Genomic DNA, 20,500 nt, shown 5'->3' with positions numbered 1-20,500 from the left:
ATATATAAATGATATATACTGTTTGGGGTCAGAGTCTCTCAAGGGTGTGTCTTGTTTCCACTACTGCTTGTGGTTCTGTTGGATGAAAAACATCCATGTTATTTGCAGATGATGTTGTTCTTGCCATGATCTGAGTGGACCTTGTGAGATTGACAAACAGATGAAGTCAGGTTAATTTAGTGGTTTGCGGTGGTAACTTTCAGGCTCTTTTGATTACACTCAGTGTCTACAAGAGCTCCTGAAGATGAACATCAATGGCACTGATCAGATATGTAAGAATACTTTTGTAGCAGTCTGAAGAAAGGATTTAAGCTGTATGCTTTGCCATACACGCACACACACCTATAAATGTAAGTGTCATTCTATTTCAAGATGTCCAATAATTGCAAAGTTGGTTTGCTTGACCGTTTTTAATTTTTGTAATTGTTTTTGTTGATTCCATATTTGCATAAAATCTATTCACGCATGCCAACTGTACACCTGTACCAACATGATAGATCAGGCTGGTTCTTCAAATCTGGCCCCGAAGGTTTACTGTCCTGCAGAGATTATCCCAAAACTCAAATTCACATGTTTTTTTTTTTTTACAGTAGAATGCTACTACAGCGGACTTATTTCTGTGAAAATTTCAGGTTTGTATCTGGTCCCTCACCTGAGATATTCAATCCGAAAGACGGGAATTTAAATAAATTGCACTTTCTCGCCTCCATAAAAAATAAGAGAAATTTTAAACATGAAATGTTCTGCATGCACACTAAACTTACCTAGGTACCCCCTAAAAAAATTAAGACTTAGACTCGAACCGTTCCCATTATAAACTGACCCTAAAAGTGGAACCGTGAGCAATCTTGAGCATTACATTTAGACTTGAGTTCTAAGTCTAAGGAACAAGAATGTGCAAAATGTTTATATATGTTCATGTACCTTATAATGTGCTCTAGAGTTTAGTTTTTGTTTCAACGTGTTAGGATCATCCTGAACCACGATACTGAGGTTTCCGTAACCAGCTGTATAACCAAAATTGGTTGTATGCCATTACACAAAGATGACCATCATAGTTAAACCAAGTAAAATAAAATAAAATAAAAAAAAAACCAACAACCGGTGGTTCTGGAATGCCAATACATAGAGGTAATCACTCAAAAAAAAAAACATTAGGAAAATTAAAAACAACTGAGCAACCTGCATTGGACCACTTGAGATGAAATGACCTGTCTCACTGCACTGCTGAATGTAAGCAATGTTGGCAGAAATGCAAGAGTCGCTAAATTTCAATACGGAAATGCTTCATAACATGGAATGCAGGTAGCCCATCTATGTCCTTGTCCTCATGTCCTCATCCAAGGTAATGGGAAGGAGGTAATGACCAAAATGTGAGGAACTCACTTAGAGGCGCTGCGCCTCCAAATCAAAAGGAGCTACTGTAACTACCTACTGGACGGAGCCCCTGGGACAAACCCAGGTCCCAAGGAGAGATTCTGTCTCCCAGGTGACTTCTCTGGGAATCCTCCAGGACGAACTGGATTCAATGGATGGGTATTGACTGACCAAGTCTGGACTGACTTTCTCAACCTGCTGCCATTACAATCGCACCCAGGAAAAGTGGAAGGAAAATGAATGAATCAATTCAAAGTATACAATATATTTTAATATAAATACATGCTATGTTATTGGTGATCAAATACAGGTGACCAAATGTTAGCACGAGAAACTTGGATAGAAACACTGGGCTGTAATGATCAAGTATTTGTTTTGTGTAAATAAGGAGTGTCTACAGGTGAAAAAAGTGCACCGTCAGTATGAACCTGGCATGCTTGTATGCTTTTCCAGCACAAACAAAGCTCTAATGATGAATTGAAGGTGACCCAAGTTGGTTAGTTTCATCATGTAGCTACACTTATTGGATCTGGTCTGACGCGACTGGACAGAATGTACCTCGGTGTGTGTGTTTATAGGTGTGACATTACTATGTGCCATTTAATTCTCATGAATCAATGGAGAATCGCTCTCGCAAAAAGACCGCGAGCCATGAACGTTCTCACCCACTCCAACAGGCTAAAGAGAAACGTTCAACTGGCGCTCTTCATCTCATTAACACACAGATTGATGTTCTGACACATCCTGTATTAATCCCCTGAGAGAGAGAACAGAAGGGGAGTGAAGAGGATGTGCGTCCCCGATGACGACCGTGATCCATTATCCATCCCGTGCACTTCAGCTGTCCTTAGCTGGAGTGAATCAGACAATGCGCTTCCATTCAAATCGCAACAGCGGCTTTGATCAGAAAACCATATCAGCACATCAGAGAGGAGCAAAGGAGGAAGGAAGGAAGGAAATGGTGTTTGAATTCTCTGCGACATGCTTTGAACACCGAAGAGCGAAACATACTCCTGTTACTCAGCAGATTGAGTTACACTCAACTGGAATTCCTCCAACACTCGCAATGTAATCGTTCAATTTGCAATCTCAGCTGGAGATACAGCGGAGCCATTATTGACATTAGCAAGGGGCAAGTCACCTGTGTCATTTGTAGTTCCTTGCAACGACTGATACTGTTGTCGCTTGTTTAATTACAATGGGAATCAGTAGTAGCCAAAATGTATAGCCTACTGCCCACTGTATGATATACTGTGGTATATCATATAGTGGTATACACACCACTGTTGTTTAAAATGTGTTAAAGTTTGATGTACGTGTTAGGCTTCATACTGTAACATGCATGAAGATGATGAAGCTGGTGCGTAAACGTCGCACGTAGCTTATTCCGGCAAATCCAACAATCACTGTCATAATTTGTACCATTGGTCAAGACACAGGCACGGATAATCCATAATATAGGACAATATAGGAAAACAGCTGAGGGTCTAAACCAGGAAGTGCTCAGAACAAGAAATACAAAACAAGGGAAATGAGGAAACAGGAAAAATCAACACGGAGACACGGTAAAAATGTATTCGGTAACAAAGGCGTAAATGACACAAATAATCAGGAATGAACTAAAAACAGGTGAGTACAATCAATACACAATAGGGAGATAGACTAAAGATAAGACGGGGCAGAGACAAGTCTCAGATCATACCAAAATGCACAATCGTATGACTATATAGACAAAACAAATTGTCTCAGAGAGGAGGAATTTCATGACACGTACTAGCTTTGTTGGTATTTTTACAAAGTGTCTGACAAAATAAGATGAATCCATCTTGGACATCAATAATTAAAGTTGTGAGTGGGGAACTGAAGAAACCACGGACCACACGCGCCATACGATTGGATTTAACGTTTTACTGTTTCATACCAGTTACAATTGTTTGACTGCGATTTTACAACTACATAATACAATTCAGGCACGTGCGCCGATTAACAAAGTTGCACTTTAACAACATCACAAGACCTTGTTAGGTAATTCTTACTTACGTTTCCTCTTTACAGTGATTGTATGTAACGTCAATAAGTAAAGTCCATTGTAGGCGTGTTTGAAATTGTAGTTTTCATGTTTTTCTGACATAGCTGAAGAAATGCATTGAATTTCCCATATGGGGGATCAATAAAGGTACATCTTATCTTATCTTATCTTATGTATTGTATTTTGGCGTTTGTACAATGACTTAGCTCAAGTAATTATTTAAAAAATCCCCCAACCTTTTGATTTTTCATTCTTTGGTTAAGTTCAAGCCTTAGATCAAGTCTGCAGTAACACTGTTTTTGTTTTGTTTTGTTTTTTAATTTGGCCACACTAGCCAAAATTTTCAGTTCATTTGCCAAAACTTCCCCATCCACAACAATAGAAAAAATCACACTGGGCATGTGCAGTAGTTGTCCGACTCATGACCTTTAGCTCATATTCTCCATCTTTGTTTGTTTTGGTAACATGAACGGAAAACAAGTCCAAGTGCTGGATGTAGTATATTAAAATATTAACCCCTTAAAGTCCAGGAAGCACCTCTGGGTGCAAACTTCTAGTATTTAAAAAATATATATATATATATTATTTGTATATTATATTGTACTTTTTTATATTACTCACTTGTAATTATTATGTCACTATAGCCTGCCTCCATGCACATTCTTCCTGACAGGTCTTAAAAAAAAAAAAGTAAATTTTTTTTTTCTGTTGATCTTGCCACATTTTTGGATGGTTGTTTTTCTTACACAACAAGGTACACCAAAGTTTCATTTTTCACTTCTCTCAGTTGTATAGAGATACATAAATGTACAGCTTCCATTTTCCACCCTGAAAGCATTGGGGACACAAACATTTGCACATATCACTGCAGCTATAGAAATGTATTTTACTGCACGGCTCTGCTTGGCTGAATTTATTAAAACACTTCTACAGTCACAGACAGACAGACAGACAGACAGACAGACAAAGAAATGGAGTGAGAGTGAGAAAAATGTCAGAAAGCGATGGTGAGTGATTAGAGAACAACAGAAACTTGTAAACATTCGTCCCTCCCTTCACTTCCTTTCTCTCTCGCCCTCTAAACGTGCGTCAGCGTGCACAGGTGAAGTGCGAGACCAGGCGAGAGTTGTGTGAGAAAGTGTGTGTGTGGGAGTTGGACCCAGCTGGTGCAGTCAGCATGCTCAGGAGGAAGAGGAGTGTGTCTTTCGGGGGACTTGGCTGGTACGTTCTGTTTTCTGGCCTCTGACTCACAGTTCTCTTTTTGGGTTTAATATTTAAATTTTGGACTTGCTGATGCAGTGAATTAGAGTTTGATGGAGGACTTGAGTGTGTTGTAGCTAACCCAGAGTCAGGGATTTAGAGGTTTTTCAGAGCAGATCGCCAGTTTAAACGAGTGCGATCGTAACACGATACTTCTCGGACAGTTATTAACTTATTAAACATACTTACACTTAAATCACAATTACGAGAGTAGCCTGTACACTTATTATATTTAAAAATGTAGTTTAAAAAAAAAGGGCTTTCAACGCGTTAGTCATACATTTGAACTCTTTCTGAAAGAAATGTCCAAGTAATGAAGTGAATTCCAAGCTTGAATACGTAAACTCAAAAATTACACTCAAATTTAACTTCAGATATTCTACAGCTTCGGGATATGAAATAATGTATTTGTAAAATACGCTTTCAGTGGATTGTTGCAATGATCATTTTGAGCATATAGTTTAAAAAAAAATACCAAAAAAAAAAATATATATATATATATATATAAAATAAAGTTCAAGTAAGTGAACGGAAAAAAAAAATTCACGGAATTTTCAATTTAAGTATATTTTTCTAATATATATATATATATATATATATATATATATATATATATATATATATATATATATTACAATTATTTTAAAGTGTGTTAAAAGTTTTATTGTGAAAATTGGTAAAAGCATGATGTTAATATGCTTTTTATATATTTAACGATGGTACAATTCTTATATATATATACTTTATTGCATTTCAAATATATTTGCTTTTTCAATAGGACACTGCAAATATATATATATATATATATATATATATATATATATATATATATATATATAAATTTATAAATATATATATATATATATATATATATATATATATATATATATATATATATATATATATATATATATTTTTTTTTTCCACCAGGGAACTTCAAATAATTTTGTGGATAGTGTTCACTTTTATAATATAATGTTGGCTTAATATTTTATTTATTTATTTATTTTTAAGAAAATCCTTTGGGTTTGTAAATTTAAAGGAGCCTAAGAGGTTATTCGGCTGTTTGATCAAAAAAAAAAAAAAAAAAAACACCACACACTCGAAAATAAGTAGTGTTAATTAATATCACACTTTACTGTTTACTGGTATTGTTTATCATAATTTATAGCCACTTATTTTAAAGGTAAATTGCTCAGACGGTGTTGATCAGAAGGTGTGTAGAAGGTTAATATTCACGCACTCGTTCTAATACGTTATTGTTTCCGTAGTAACAGCACATACATAGGGACTTAAAGGGTGAACGCTCCACACTGACTAATAATGAGTGGATAAAAAAAAAACAACAAAAAAAACAAAAACAAAACGTCTTTGTTGTGTAACAAAGCAAACTCGTTGATGTAGTGAATTTTTTTAATTTTTTTTATTAGGAGATGTTTATTTATGGAATTTATGGAAGGAGTCTCAGGTTTCTATACGGTTTCTATACTATATACTATACTATAAATCAAGTGATAACTTGTGTCTCGGATGTTACACAACATTAAATCTTTTACTATAAACTGTTAAAACCTTTAAACCTTTAAAAAAATTGTAATCCTTGGCAGATTTTCTGTGGTATAAGTGGAATAACGCACATGCTTTTATATGAAAATGATCAGTAACACTAACTCTGCTTTGTGTCACACTACTCTAGCGTGGATTTTAAAAAAAATATATATTTTTTTTATAAAACTGCACGCTCTGTGTGTTTCTATTTACATAACAGAGGCTCTGACAGTAGTGCAGCTCCAAATCACAGGTTGATATTGATGTGCTCTGTTTTTTTTAGTTTTTAACAACTAAAGAAACATGGACTTGCAGGGCAGATGGTCCAAATAACCAGATTTAAAAAAATAAAATAAATGCAGTCTTTGATTTGGCGAAGTTTTCTGTGAGGGGATGTGCATTTTAATCTTTTAAAGTTTTACGACAAAGGAAGGTTTTCAGGACGGACACGCCGTCGTTTCTCATAACGTGGCGAGCCGCATTCTTTGTCTTATTAACTTTAACAGGAAGTGAAGGAACGACTGGTTAGACCTGATATAATCGAAGCGATAACAGGAACGTAAACTTGTTTCATGGACGTTTCACGACGTTTCCATCCATGGAACCCATCGCACGCCTCAACAGAAATGCCAATCAGTCTACCATGCGTGTCTTTGGACTGGGGGAGGAAACCGGAGTACCCGGAGGAAACCCCCGCAGCACGGGGAGAACATGCAAACTCCGCGCACGCAGGGTGGAGATGGGATTCGATCTCCAAACCCTAGAGGTGTGAGGAAAACATTCTAACCACTAAACCACTGTGACCTTTCCACAATATAACAATTACAACATGTCATTGTTGGCAAATTGCTGCAGTCTAAGAGGAATGAAACACTTCTAAACGTACTGTTATTGGAAAATAAGCTTTGGGTGGTAAAAGTAACATGACATATTTCCTGTTGGAGAAATTTGATATTCAAACGGTTCCTTTTATGCATTCAGCTGCACAAGTATTTCTATTTCCTCCTAGTTTGTGTAAATACATTCTCACCAGGCCTATGAGTTAAACTCTAGGATCATCCTCGTAGAGGACATGCTCGTTAGGCTAAAAGGAACCGAAATGAATCTTCCTCAACCGGACACGTGTGTGTGTGTGTGTTGATCAGTGTGTGTGTGAGAGATTATATTCTGTGAGATTATATTCCTATCTCATTTCTATTTCGAGCTCTGTTCTGTGAGATTATACCGTATGTAGAGAAGCAGAGATGGCGTGGTTATTCATCCATAAATCTCTTCCATACGACACAAGAACAGAGAGATGTATTACGGAATCCATCTGCTATTCTTTGAACGGAGCTGAAACACAGTTTCGCTTTATTTACCTTATCTAGTGAGACGAACGAAGCAGGAAATTGAACAAGCTGTGGCGCAGTTGTAGCTGTGTCCCTGTCTCGCATTGTGTGTACTCACTGGTTATTTGGTAATCAAAAAGACTGATCTTATCACACACACACACACACACACATACACACTGACGGCTTGGCAGTGATGAGAGAAGATGAGGTAACAGGACCCAGGGAGTAGTTTATGAAGGAGAAAAACACATTAGGGCTGGACAAACTTGAATCGCTGCGATTTCATGACATAATGTTTTCTTTCTAAACCGCACACCAGGCTCATGGCCATGCTCAGCTATTTATAGCAAAGGCCAGAAGCTACACACACACACACACACACACACACACACACATTCATCTACATTGCTACAGAAGTAAAGAGTTCTTCAGAGGTTCCTGACGAGAATATCGGAAGTCATAGCTGCTATGACGTAAGTAATACTGGACGTTCCGCAGCATTAAATGCAACTATAAATGGATAAAAAGTATTATGTCTCAGTCTTTAGTAAATATAACACTGTCTCGATTTGAACTCAGTGTACTTATAGGCTAGAAGCCATGCACACACACACACACACACACACACACACACACACACTATGCATGTTGTCCAGCGTGTGATCTCCGTGATAACACATCTTCGTTATCATATCATTCTATACTGTGTGAAATTTTAATATGGAAATTGTTAAATGAGTTGAACACACACACACACACACACACACACACACAATGTCGACTGGAAGCCTGTACCCAAACTGTAACCATGGCGATGCAGTTTAATCCATCTCTACACCTACCTCCGTTCGACACAACTCACGGTTTGAATTAATTTTTTATGCGTAATTCACTGCTAGAACTTCAGCGCTTAGCTCAGTTTGTTTGGCGTAAACAAATTATTTTTCCTCTTTGACAGAAATACACTTGCCTGTGCTAACGTGGGTAACGTGGCAAAAAACAACAGGACGTGACATCCCTAATCCGTCGACGAGGCGGGCTTTTCAAACACGCTTCGTTCCAAAAATACGTTTATAAATAAATACCTCCTTTTGAGGCTTCATCATAGGTCATGGCCAGATGGTATTTTCCGGATGATTAAAACCCTGTCTAAATTTCTAACATTGAGTAAACACACTATCTAACAATTCAATCCACGTCATCTCAGCCTTCATTTATGATTATATAATAATTATATATATATATATATATATATATTTTTTTTTTATCTTACATGCATTGTTAAACTGTAAACCCAATAAACATCCATTCGGATTACACACAGTAACTCTCACTCAGTGTGAAGTCTATTTATAATGATCTTTATAATGATCTGCAGCGATGTTACGTTGTGATTGTGCAGACGGTATTTTTTTTAAAAGTGAAATCCAGTCTGTAAGAATACCCAAGTAATTATCTGTCATGTACTCTCAGTGGCGGAGCAAAGGGGGGGTGGGGTGGAGAGCGAGAAATATTCAGGGCCCCCTTATTATTAATTAATCTGGTTGTATAATAATAATAATAATAATAAAAAAAAACAGTAGCAGTAAATGCAAGTCTGGATCGGCAAAGCAAAACAATGTCGGCTAGGCTTAGGTATTGTGTATCCTAAGCAATCTTTCAAATCACACGCGTAGTACACACGCGGGGTCAGTATCGTGGGTTTATTGTTTACAAAAACAATATTAGGGTCAAAATAGGGTTAAAAAAAACAAAACAGTAAAGGCGTTCAGCAACGTTTAGGCCTACATTAGACCAAACCACAACAGTGCAGTATTACCAACTACAAACAAACTTAAAAATCCATTGACCGCCCCAACCTGTTATGTTATCCGACCTAAACAATCAGACAGTCTGATTAAGAAAAACGAGCTCTGAACTGAACGAACTCATTAAACATGTTCAAAGGGGGGAAAGTTTTTTTAAAAAAAACCTTACACCAGGTTATACGCTACACAACAAACGCCATTGAGGCTATATTTAAAACTTCATCTTCTTCGCCTTTTCTTTGGCAAATCTGGCGACTACCTCGTCCTTGTCAATGTCAGTTTCCCTTCTGATGCAGAGCAGTGCTAAAATCGGACAGCCGTGACTCACCCATGCTTGACCGCGAGTGACTCGTGGTGAGTTTCAGACGGCTAAAAGTCCTCTCTGCCTGTTACTGTTCTAAAGGGAAATGACGCGTACATAAACAAATTGCATCACACAGCCAATTTTGTAAAGAAGTGAATCGGATTGGACATTCGATCTATGTTTTGTTTAGGCGCCCCTGCCCAAACTCCGCCAATGCTATAACTATAAAAAAAAACCCACTTCATTTCATATGGATGTCTTTTCTTAAATTAATGATAGCTTTATATCATATAGGATTCTTCCAGAAATGGTTAAGCGATTGATTATTATTGATCAATTAATAGCAGTCAGGGTGATACACTGATGTTGTATCTGTACAGCTCCAGGATCTGGGGTTCGAGCTCAGGTGACTGTCTAGGTTGAGTTTCTCCCTGTGTCTGTGTGGGTTTCCCCTGGGTTCTCTGGTTTCCTCCTAACTCCTAAAAACATGCCTATAGATGGATTTGCCACTCTGAGAATGTATGTGTGCCCAGAGATGGTGAAGGTGTATTCCCACATCACACCCAGTGTTTCTGGGATTGGCTCTGGATCCATCACGACCCTGACTGAAGATGAATGAGTGAATAGTAATTAATAATGAATGATCGGATTAGGTTTATTGTTATATTTCAGACCTAATCACAGGAGTGTCATGTGACGTGCACACGTTTCATTCCAACCCAAGGTTTATAAGAGTGTTAATATTCTCTCGTTCCTCCTCTTTCTAGGATTGACAAGACCAGTGTTGCAGCTCTGAAAGCCAGGTGAGTCATCAATATTATGTACGATAAGGAGTGGATATATGGATGAGTGCAGAGAAATTACGCCAAATAACTCTTTTTAGCAGACTGTTTTGACTGTTTTGGTGGTGCCAGTTTTCAGCACTGAATTTATTTCTCAACAATGGTTGACGGCTCGTATGAAACCAGACACTCAGAGCTTTAAGAATTTGCAGTTTTGCATAAGTATTTCATTTTTTTTACCTAGCCTACCAGGTTTAACGGTTATAATTATATTGTTGTATACAATGTTATTGTATAGAGGAGTGAGTTGTTTGCCCAGCAGGGGTTCTCACACCCCTCCCGTTTCCCATCACCAAACACAGAGTGATGATACTCTACACACAGAAACCCAACAGTGTCCTGATTAATCTTATATCAGACTTGCAGCAGTAAAATAATTCATTTGTTCATACTGATGGAAAATGTCGATTTACTTTCCTCCGGTGGAATAGAACACCACTGTACTCTGGAGAAGTGAAAATGTACTGTACATAATGTGTCAAAATACTGCTCAGATAAAAGTGGATGTATCCAAAAAAAAAAAAAAAAAAAAAAAGTAAGTATGGTGAAAGTAAAAAGATGTAATGGTGTATTAAAATGTAAATATATTTAACTGATGAAATGAAGAAGATTAACGTGATTCTTGACCGTTTTATTTCCGACACGAATGAATTCGATTGGATGCTTTAAACTGAAATGTGAATAAAATGCACAGGAGCGAAGTGTACAGTCATTGGCTAGAGAGAACAGGAGATCTGTGAGATTTGTAAAGAGCGTTCCTTCCTTGGAAATGTAATTACGTTAGAGTACGAGCATTCATTTCATTCAATAACACTCAAATGAATACTATACGTATAGTAATGAAGTCCCAATTACGCAAGTATTTTCCACCCCTCACTATTAAGAATAGAAATAAAGGATATCAAGAAACGTTTGTAGAGCTATATGAGGCACACACATGCACACTTAATGCATAAATCCTCCAGCATTACTTTATAAAAGATTCATGCGATCCTTATGAAGATGTTACGAAAGCCCAATGTAGGCGTAACTCAATTAAAAAAAATACCCAGACAGAATATAAACGTAATAGGGAATGAGATTTACCTCACTGCTGGTACTTAAGCTGATGCCTGATCCGGACCCGGAAAAGATGCAAAAGTTGCATACGATCTGGTTCTCGGTTCAGTTCCACATCTGGATCCTCGGAGATTCCCTGTGATCTTAGTATAGCAGATTGGTTTGATCTGATCTCGTCTTAATGACGACGCACGTGATTACTCATCCTTCGTACAAGTTTATAGTCTTGAATTCTTGAATCTGATTGGTCAGAAGGTGTGGATTCATTTTCTATAACAGCAGCTCTGACAGTAGCTCCAGCTGTAATTCAGATCACTCATGCCAAGTCAAGTCAAGTGGGTTTATTGTCATTTCAACCATATACAGCTGGTACAGTACACAGCGAAACGAAACAACCTTCCTCCAGGACCACGGTGCTACGTAAAACAACACACTAACCACATGAGACGACACAGAACTGAATAAGATCTACACATTTCTCCATAAAGTGCACGTAGGAACAACACAAGACAGTACAGTGACTACTAAAACAAGGACAATAGGCACAGTAAGTGACAGCGTAGCGCCGACCAGTACACAGTTCTAGTCTGGAAGTGTCAGATATAACAGGGAGTAAAAAATGCTGTGAATGTAAACATAACATACTATGACATAGTATTCAGCAGATTAGCTTATACCGTAGCAGCTATTGAAGTAGCAGCTAGCGACAAGAAATTAAATACGATATTTTTTTAAAATACAGTAGTAATGTAGCAACAACGCGATACAGGCGATGCGCTTCTTCGAATACGTTATTTTTACATTTCTAAGACTAACGTAACAACTCGGTCACACGGCTTTGTTTCTCAGACGCTCGGCATAATCGAAGTCTGATCATCAATGAAGAAAAAAAACCCTGTTTGTTATTTAATAGAGATGAACGTATATGCGTAACGTACGCATTCATATGGTGGCGTTTTTTTTTTTTGGGGGGGGGGGGGGGTTGTAAGGAGATGTTTATTTGACGTTTATGGAAGGAGTCTCCAGTGTTAGCTTCTGCTTTGTGGTTTCTTAGAAAAGAGATGGAGAGGGAATGACTGTTTATGGCTGCTGTATCATACGTGATACCAGGAACTAACTGGTCTTGTGAATGTTCCACAAAAAATAAACGTAGCTTTAAACACAACGTGTCGTTGATTACTAAATAAAAAATGATGATCATTGACATGTCGCTATGGTGTAAAGCCTTTCGTGACTATAAGAGCACGCCCTGTCGTGTTTAATTCCTCATATACATATAAGATGGGAGAGAAAACTGAATGCGCGATGTGCCGTATTAGTAGTTTTTTTGTTTGTTTGTTTGTTTGTTGTTTGTTTTTTTTGTTTTTTTGCTGTTTTCACGGCTTAGTATCAGGTTTCATAATGAGAGAAGATGAAGAAGGTGAAGAACAAAGACATAAACATCAAAGCTGGCTGATACAAATGGGCACAGGTGTTTCTAGAGGCTTTGGTTCCAGCCTTTTTCCTTGTTTCCATAAAAATGCAGTTTGTGTACATACATCATACACACAGCATACACATAGCATACATACATCATACACACAGCATACATACATCATACACACATCATGCACACAGCATACACACAGCATACACACATCATACACACAGCATACACGCATCATACACGCAGCATACACACATCATACACACATCATACACACAGCATACATACATCATACACACATCATACACACAGCATACACATAGCATACATACATCATACACACATCATACACACATCATACACACAGCATACACACAGCATACACACATCATACACACAGCATACACACAGCATATACACATCATACATACATCATACATACATCATACACACAGCATACACACATCATACACACAGCATACACACAGCATGCACACATCATACACCCAGCATACACACATCGTACACACATCGTACACCCAGCGTACACACATCGTACACACAGCGTACACACATGATACACACAGCGTACACACATCTTACACACAGCGTACACACATCGTACACACATCATACACACAGCATACACACATCATACACACAGCATACACACAGCATACACACATCATACACACATCATACACACAGCATATGATTTACTGTAATATGTGTGCTATTTTTCAGATTTTTTGTGTCCTAAAATTTTCATTAACACTACAGTAAACTACCTTTTCTTGTCAGGATCCATGGAAATCAGTATACGTGTGTGTGTGTGTGTGTGTGTGTGTGTGTGTCTGCGTGTGTAAGCAGGCTGTTGTTACTGAAGATCTTGTACCCTTTGATTGACACTACAAAGAGAGCCGTCTGTTTTTAACCTGCTGCACTGGGCAACATTCAGATATTCAGCATAATCAAGTGTGTGTATGTGTGTGTGTGTGTGTGTGTGTGTGTGTGTGTTTGTGTATATGTGTGTGTGTGTGTGGGTGTTTATGCCAGGGCTTTTGTCTATGTAATAAGGATAAGTGCTGTCTGAATTATTAAAAAGTCTGTGAGAGATGAGAGAGAGGGAGAGAGAGAGAGAGAGAGAGAGGGAGAGAGAGAGCGAGAGAGAGAGAGAGAGAGAGAGAGAGAGAATATGAGTGTGTAGTCAGAGTGAGCACATAGACGATCCATGTCTCTTGCTGTTGCTCTTCACACTCTTTGCTAAAGAGCTAAAGATGCCTCGCAAAATCTGGTGAGTGGTGTGTTATTGCTTCAGACGATGAGATGTTATTGTGTTTAAAACATGTGCTGGTATGTGTGTGTGTGTGTGTGTGTGTGTGTGTGTGTGTGTTCTTGTTACTTTGCTCAGGGACATGCATGCTTTTTTTTCTTTTCCTTTTTTTTAAAGCAGAAATAGCCTGCAGCAAAATTGCTCTCAGGTTCAGAGATTTATTAAAAAAAAAAAAAAGCAACGAAGGACACAGAAACAAAGCGAATCAGTAGCTGAAAGATGAAATAGCTTAAAACTTTTTTGTTTTGTTTTCTTACTTGGTTTAAATATACATTTTTTAACATAGTCCTATTTACATATTAACGCATTGTCGCTTTTGATTGCAAATTGCAGAAGGTGAATTTTAGAGTTCATATTCGATATTAAGAGCAGCTGTGAGTGAGTGGGTGTGGCTTAAAGGCCATAGATGAGAATATGGGCGTGTCTTTGAGTCTATATGTGGACATTTTGAGTGATAATGATGATAATGAATGAAGCAGAGCCTGTTGTCATTATATACGTTGCAATATAATATATCATTTTATTATTCATTATCGTATTGTTATTGAACATTCATAGAACAGTGGTTTGTTACAGAGCGTATTTGGATACTTCAGACAGTATCAGTATTACACGGGCAAAAATGATAATAATTATAAACGAGCACTACATATTGCCACGCACTTTCAAGTCGATTGAAAAAACAATCATTGACTTTCATACATTCACATGCATGTTAAAAAGTTCTGCTAGCCAGCTAGCTAAGATGCGATTTCTGAGAGGATTTTTAAAGTCGTAGTCACGAAAAAATTCTAATCTTTACTGCTAATGCTAGCATGACCTGACAGGATTTGTAAGATGCTTTTCATAATCTTAGCTAACATAACACGATTTCTTTCAGAATTCTTATATCGTTAATAGATTTTTCACAAATTTCATTGCTAGAGTTAGTCAAATAGCTAACATTAGCTATAAACCTAATCCAATTATGATCCATTATGTGATTGAAGCACTGGATATTCCTAATGAATTTTACTTCAACAGGGAGCATACTGTAGTGTAAGTCATATTTACAAATATTTGTCACTGATAAAGCTGACTATCTAGACAATGTTATCTAATCTGACAAGATTTCTGAGAGGATTTTTGAGGTACATTCTTAATCGTCTCTGCTACTGCTAACAAGCAAGCGAGCATGGGCGAACTCGACAAGATTTCTGAGAGGATTTTTGAAGTACATTCTTAATTGTCTCTGCTACTGCTAACAAGCAAGCTAGCATGGGCGAACTCGACAGGTTTTCTGGGAGGATTTTTGAGGTACATTCTTAATCGTCTCTGCTACTGCTAACAAGCAAGCTAGCATGGGCGAACCTGACAAGATTTCTTAAATGATTGTTTTGAGTTAAATTTATCTTTGCAAATGTTAATCAGCTGGCTAGCATGAGCGAACCTGACAAGATTTCTTTACGGTTTTTTGATATACATATATTTAACCAGCTAGCTAACATGAGAATCTCAAAAGATTTCTGAAAGGATTTTTGAGTTACATTCTTAATTGTTTCTGCTAGCGCTAACAAGCAAGCTAACATGAGTGAATCTGGCAAGAGGATTTTTTCTTTTTCTTTTTAGATATATTTACAAATGTGTATCATTTTCTCTGCAAAATGTTAACCAGCTGACTAGCATGAGTAAACCTGACAAGATTTCTCTGGGTTTTTTAAATTTATTTTTATTATTATTATTTTTTTAAAGATATTTATCTATTTATTCATTCATCTAGTTATTTATTTATTTTACAAATGTTTTTAACTTTCACTTCTAATATTAACCAGCTAGCTAGCATGAGAACCTGACAAGATTTCTGAGATGATGTTTGAGTTATATTTATAAATATTTAGCATTTTCTTCATTCAGGCTAGCAAGTTAGCTAACACAAGCAGCCTTATGACAAGATTCCTGTGAGGATTTGAGTGTTACATTTATACGTTTCTATAATTTTTTAGTTCATATTAATTATTCATACGAATATCAATATGCAAAAAAAAAAATGTATGCTATCCAGTTCACTTATATCAGTCTAAAATGTACTACAATGGATTTGTATCCCAACAATCAACCATTAAAAATAAAAGCACACTTTGCCGTATATAGGGAATAGGGAGTAAGACAGCATTTAGGACATAGCCAGACTCTGCTTAAGATTCCACTATGGGGGAATTCACAGAGTTTCCTGTTGAAGTGATGGAAAGCTAAGCAAGTCAGTGCGCTGCAGATGTGACGTGAATTGTCTGACACCTAAATGAAGCCTTCTCTTCATAAAGCTGCTCATGCTGTCATAAGAAATCACATCACGTGAGCTGCAATATAATTATCTCCTGCCATGTGCAGCTATTAACTGGAGACAAATGACGAGGATGTCATGTTATAATGATTGTGTTATTAATGGACTCTGCAAGGGCACTGTGCTTCATAAAGCGAAGTTCACTGTTTTGAAAGATCTTTTGGCGTGGGTTCCATTTGGCAGATAATTTCACCATTTTACTTTCCAGAGTAATTTATAAATTAATTTAGTCATTATTTATATATATATATATATATATATATACACACACACACACACACACACACACACATATATATATATATATATATATATATATATATATATGGAGGTAAACAAAGCTGCACCCAAAACTATCCGTGGTAATTGTCCAAAGTATAGTATATCGAATGGGATACGCACTCAGCCATATTTCATATTACGCCACCCTTTTTCATATTGACTTACCACTTCTTTGGCATAATTCTCCCTTAACTGTATCTGTATGAGTGGGAGAAGAAAAACCTTACTTGCTGCCATGTGCATGACCCACGGACTACACATTTAGGTTTGCACCTGAGACTACAATTTATTTATGTTTTAAAGCAAAGGGTCATCAAACCAAATACTGACTTTCTTTCATTTATTACTGTTTACTGCTACTATAGTATTTATTTTTAATGCACTGTAATGTAACTGATCTCTCCTCTGATGTAATATGTCTCCATCTAGTAGTCCTGGCATATATGGCACTGTTTGTCTGGTTTTAATAGTATGCATCTAGGCCTACTATAGATTTAAAGATGGGCTGCAGCAGCCAGTATTTATATTTGAAAATTACAGATAAAAATCGATAATCATTGGGAAAATTTCCCTAATATTATTGATACATGAAAAAGGCATCGATCCCAAGCCTAGTTTTAGTCCAGATGACTTTATCATGTATAATGAAAGATCCAGTAATGTCAGTTGGGTTAGCTAGCTAGATCATTAGAATTGGGTTCATCTAAACATTTGTCATTGTTAGAGATAAGGAATATCAGATTATGTCTTTCAGTCCTCCGTCAGCCTTTTTCAGCCTTTTATTTGTCTTAACTCTTAGTTCTGTGCTATGTGTGGTTGACCGCAGAGCGTTCAGACCTGGAGAGTCTAAATGAACACACACTGACACATGCTGTTCACAGAGACATCCAGTTTATTCATGTAGAACAGGAGTATTTATACACATAGATAAGCAGCAGTGTGTGGGCGGGTTTCTACTTGTGCAGGTGCTAGACAGATTCAGACAAAGCACACAGCACACAGTCATATTACAAAATAAGTCTTTTCAAGGTATAGAAAATACATGTGTCAGCTATAATAAAGGATGGCAGTTGATCAGCTTATTCAAAGAGGTAATTAAGTGAATACATTCATCATAGGTATTTGATAGCAGTTCATAATATAAGAGAATACATGATATAAGAAAATCTCCTTCAAATGTCTTGTAACATATATCGTTGTGAAACCTAAGCAGTGACCTACTGTATATGAGCAATAGCAGAGCATTACAGATTCATCCACAGATAAAGAAAGACTCCAGTATGTTGGGATTTCTGAAGGTCTGTGCGTGCTGGAGCGTGACTTCATTCATGTTTATAAAAGTTTTGGGTTCCGAATGAAGTGTTGAGTTATTGATGCTAACCCTGTAGACACATTTTCAATGTGTGTGTGTTGGTTGGAGTGTATGTGTGTGTGTGTGTGTGTGTGTGTACAGTGGTACAGATTCGTTTTCATCCCCATCTCAGCAGGAATCCTAAAAAACAGCCAATTAGAGTCACAGGCTTACTATCTTTCCCTTTCCCATTACATATTATAGTCACACACACTCACACACACTCACACACACACACACACACACACACACACACACACACACACACACAGCAACAGCCCATTAGTCATTCCAGACAAAGAAAAAGCACATAAAGGAGCTGCACAAAGATACATCTGCAGTATATGCAGGAGCACCTACGCAGGCACCCACACACCACCTGGACTTCAAATGGCCTTCGAGTTTGTACCCAGGTGGACGTGTTAACCATCCGAGGGAACAAATGTTGTTCCTAGTATGGTTAATTGTGTAGTTCCATTTTGTCCAGTAAGCTCTTTATCCTGGTGAGGGTCGTAGTGGATCCGGAGCCAATCCCAGGAACACTGGGCACGATTCACGAATACACCCTGGGAATACGTAGGGGCAGTGGACCGTAGCCAATCCACCAATCTGCATGTTTTTGGGAGACATGAGGAGCAGAAGTGGGTAGACTAGCCAACAATTTACAAGTAAAACTACTTATAAAAACAATTACTCAAGTAAGAGTAAAAATAATAATGTTAATAATTACTTGAGTAAGAGTAATCAACTTCCCCATGAGAAGACTAATCAAGTTAATAGATATTCTGAAATGATTAAAATGAAGGGAAAATCCTGAATCTCAGGGCGGTTTCACACCTGGCTCATTTGGAACGTTTGTTTTGGAACCTGGTGCGGTTTCTCCCTTGGTTCGCTTCGTTTAGACATTACAGTGGTGCTTGAACGTCTGTGAATCCTTTAGAATTGTCAATATTTCTGCATAAATCTGACCTAAGACATCTTTGGATTTTCACACAGGTCCTAAAAGGGGATAAAGAGAACCCAGTTAAACAAATGAGACAAAAGATTATACTTGGTCATTTATTTATTGAGGAAAATGATCCGATATTACATATCTGTGAGCGGAAAAAAGTATGTGCACCTTTGATTTCAGTATGTGGTGTGATCCTCTTGTGCAGTAATAACTGCAGATAAACGTTTGGGGTGACTGTTGATCAGTCCTGCACGTCGACTCGGAGGAGTTTTATCCCGTTCCTCAGTACAGAACAGCTTCAACTCTGGGATGTTGGTGGGTTTCCTCACATGAACTGCTCGCTTCAGGTTCTTCCACAAAACTTCTATTGGATTAAGCTCAGGACTTTGACTTGACCATTCCAAAACATTCACTTTATTCTTCTTTAACCACTGTTTGATAGAACGACTCGTGGGCTTAGGGGCGTTGTCTTGCTGCATGACCCACTTTCTCATCAGATTCAGTTCATGGACAGATGTCCTGACATTTTCCTTTAGAATTCGCTGGTATGCTTCAGAATTCATTGTTCCATCAATGATGGCGAGTCGTCCTGGTCCAGATGCAGCACAATAGGCCCATGATACTACCACCACCATATTTCAGATAGGATAAGTGTCTTATGCTGGAATGCAGTGTTCTCCTTTCTCCAAACATAACGCTTCTCATTTAAACCAAACAGTTCTATTTTGGTCTCATCTGTCCACAAAACATTTTTCCATTAGCCTTCTGGCTTGTCCATGTGATGTTTAGCAAACTGCAGATGGGCAGCAATGTTCTTTTTGGAGTCCAGTGGCTTTCTCCTTGCAGCTCTGCCATACACACCACTGTTGTTCAGTGTTCTCCTGATGGTGGACTCATGAACATTAACATTAGCCAATGTGAGAGACGTCTTAAGTTGCTTAGAAGTTACCCTGGGTTCCTTTGTGACCTCACAGACTGTTACACGTCTTGCTCTTGGAGTGATCTTTGCTGGTAGACCACTCCTGGAGAGGGTAACAGTGGTCTTGAATTTTCCAATCTGAATGTAGATCGGTGGAGTCCAAACTCTTTAGAGATGGTTTGTAACCTTTTCCAGCCTGATGAGCATCAACAACTCTTTATCTGAGGTCCTCAGAAATCTCCTTTGTGCCATGATACCCATGTTCGTGCCATGATACGCTTCCACAAAGATATGGTGGGAAGATCAGACTCTGATAGATCCCTGTTCTTTAAATAAAACACACACACACACGATCA

The 20,500-nt window shown here is 37.7% G+C and overlaps 1 protein-coding gene across 3 annotated transcripts in view; it reads left to right on the top strand.

The window, feature by feature from the left end:
• Window positions 1-4,243: 4,243 nt before the first annotated feature.
• The window catches only part of rap1gap2a (RAP1 GTPase activating protein 2a), a 107,183-nt gene continuing 90,926 nt past the window's right edge, over window positions 4,244-20,500 (top strand). For 2 of the 3 annotated variants that reach the window (XM_053647795.1, XM_053647792.1), the window contains exons 1-2: window positions 4,244-4,627; window positions 10,428-10,463. In XM_053647795.1, the coding sequence (XP_053503770.1) occupies window positions 4,584-4,627; window positions 10,428-10,463 (80 nt within the window). In that variant the 5' untranslated portion in view covers window positions 4,244-4,583. Of the gene's footprint in view, window positions 4,628-7,917; window positions 8,022-10,427; window positions 10,464-20,500 lie in introns of those variants that run through there. The other variant, XM_053647796.1, reaches the window with a different exon arrangement.

This window comes from Ictalurus furcatus, chromosome 17 (assembly GCF_023375685.1).
Source record: "Ictalurus furcatus strain D&B chromosome 17, Billie_1.0, whole genome shotgun sequence".
Classification (NCBI taxonomy): Eukaryota; Metazoa; Chordata; class Actinopteri; order Siluriformes; family Ictaluridae; genus Ictalurus; species Ictalurus furcatus.
This window is presented reverse-complemented; position numbering and strand designations above follow the sequence as displayed.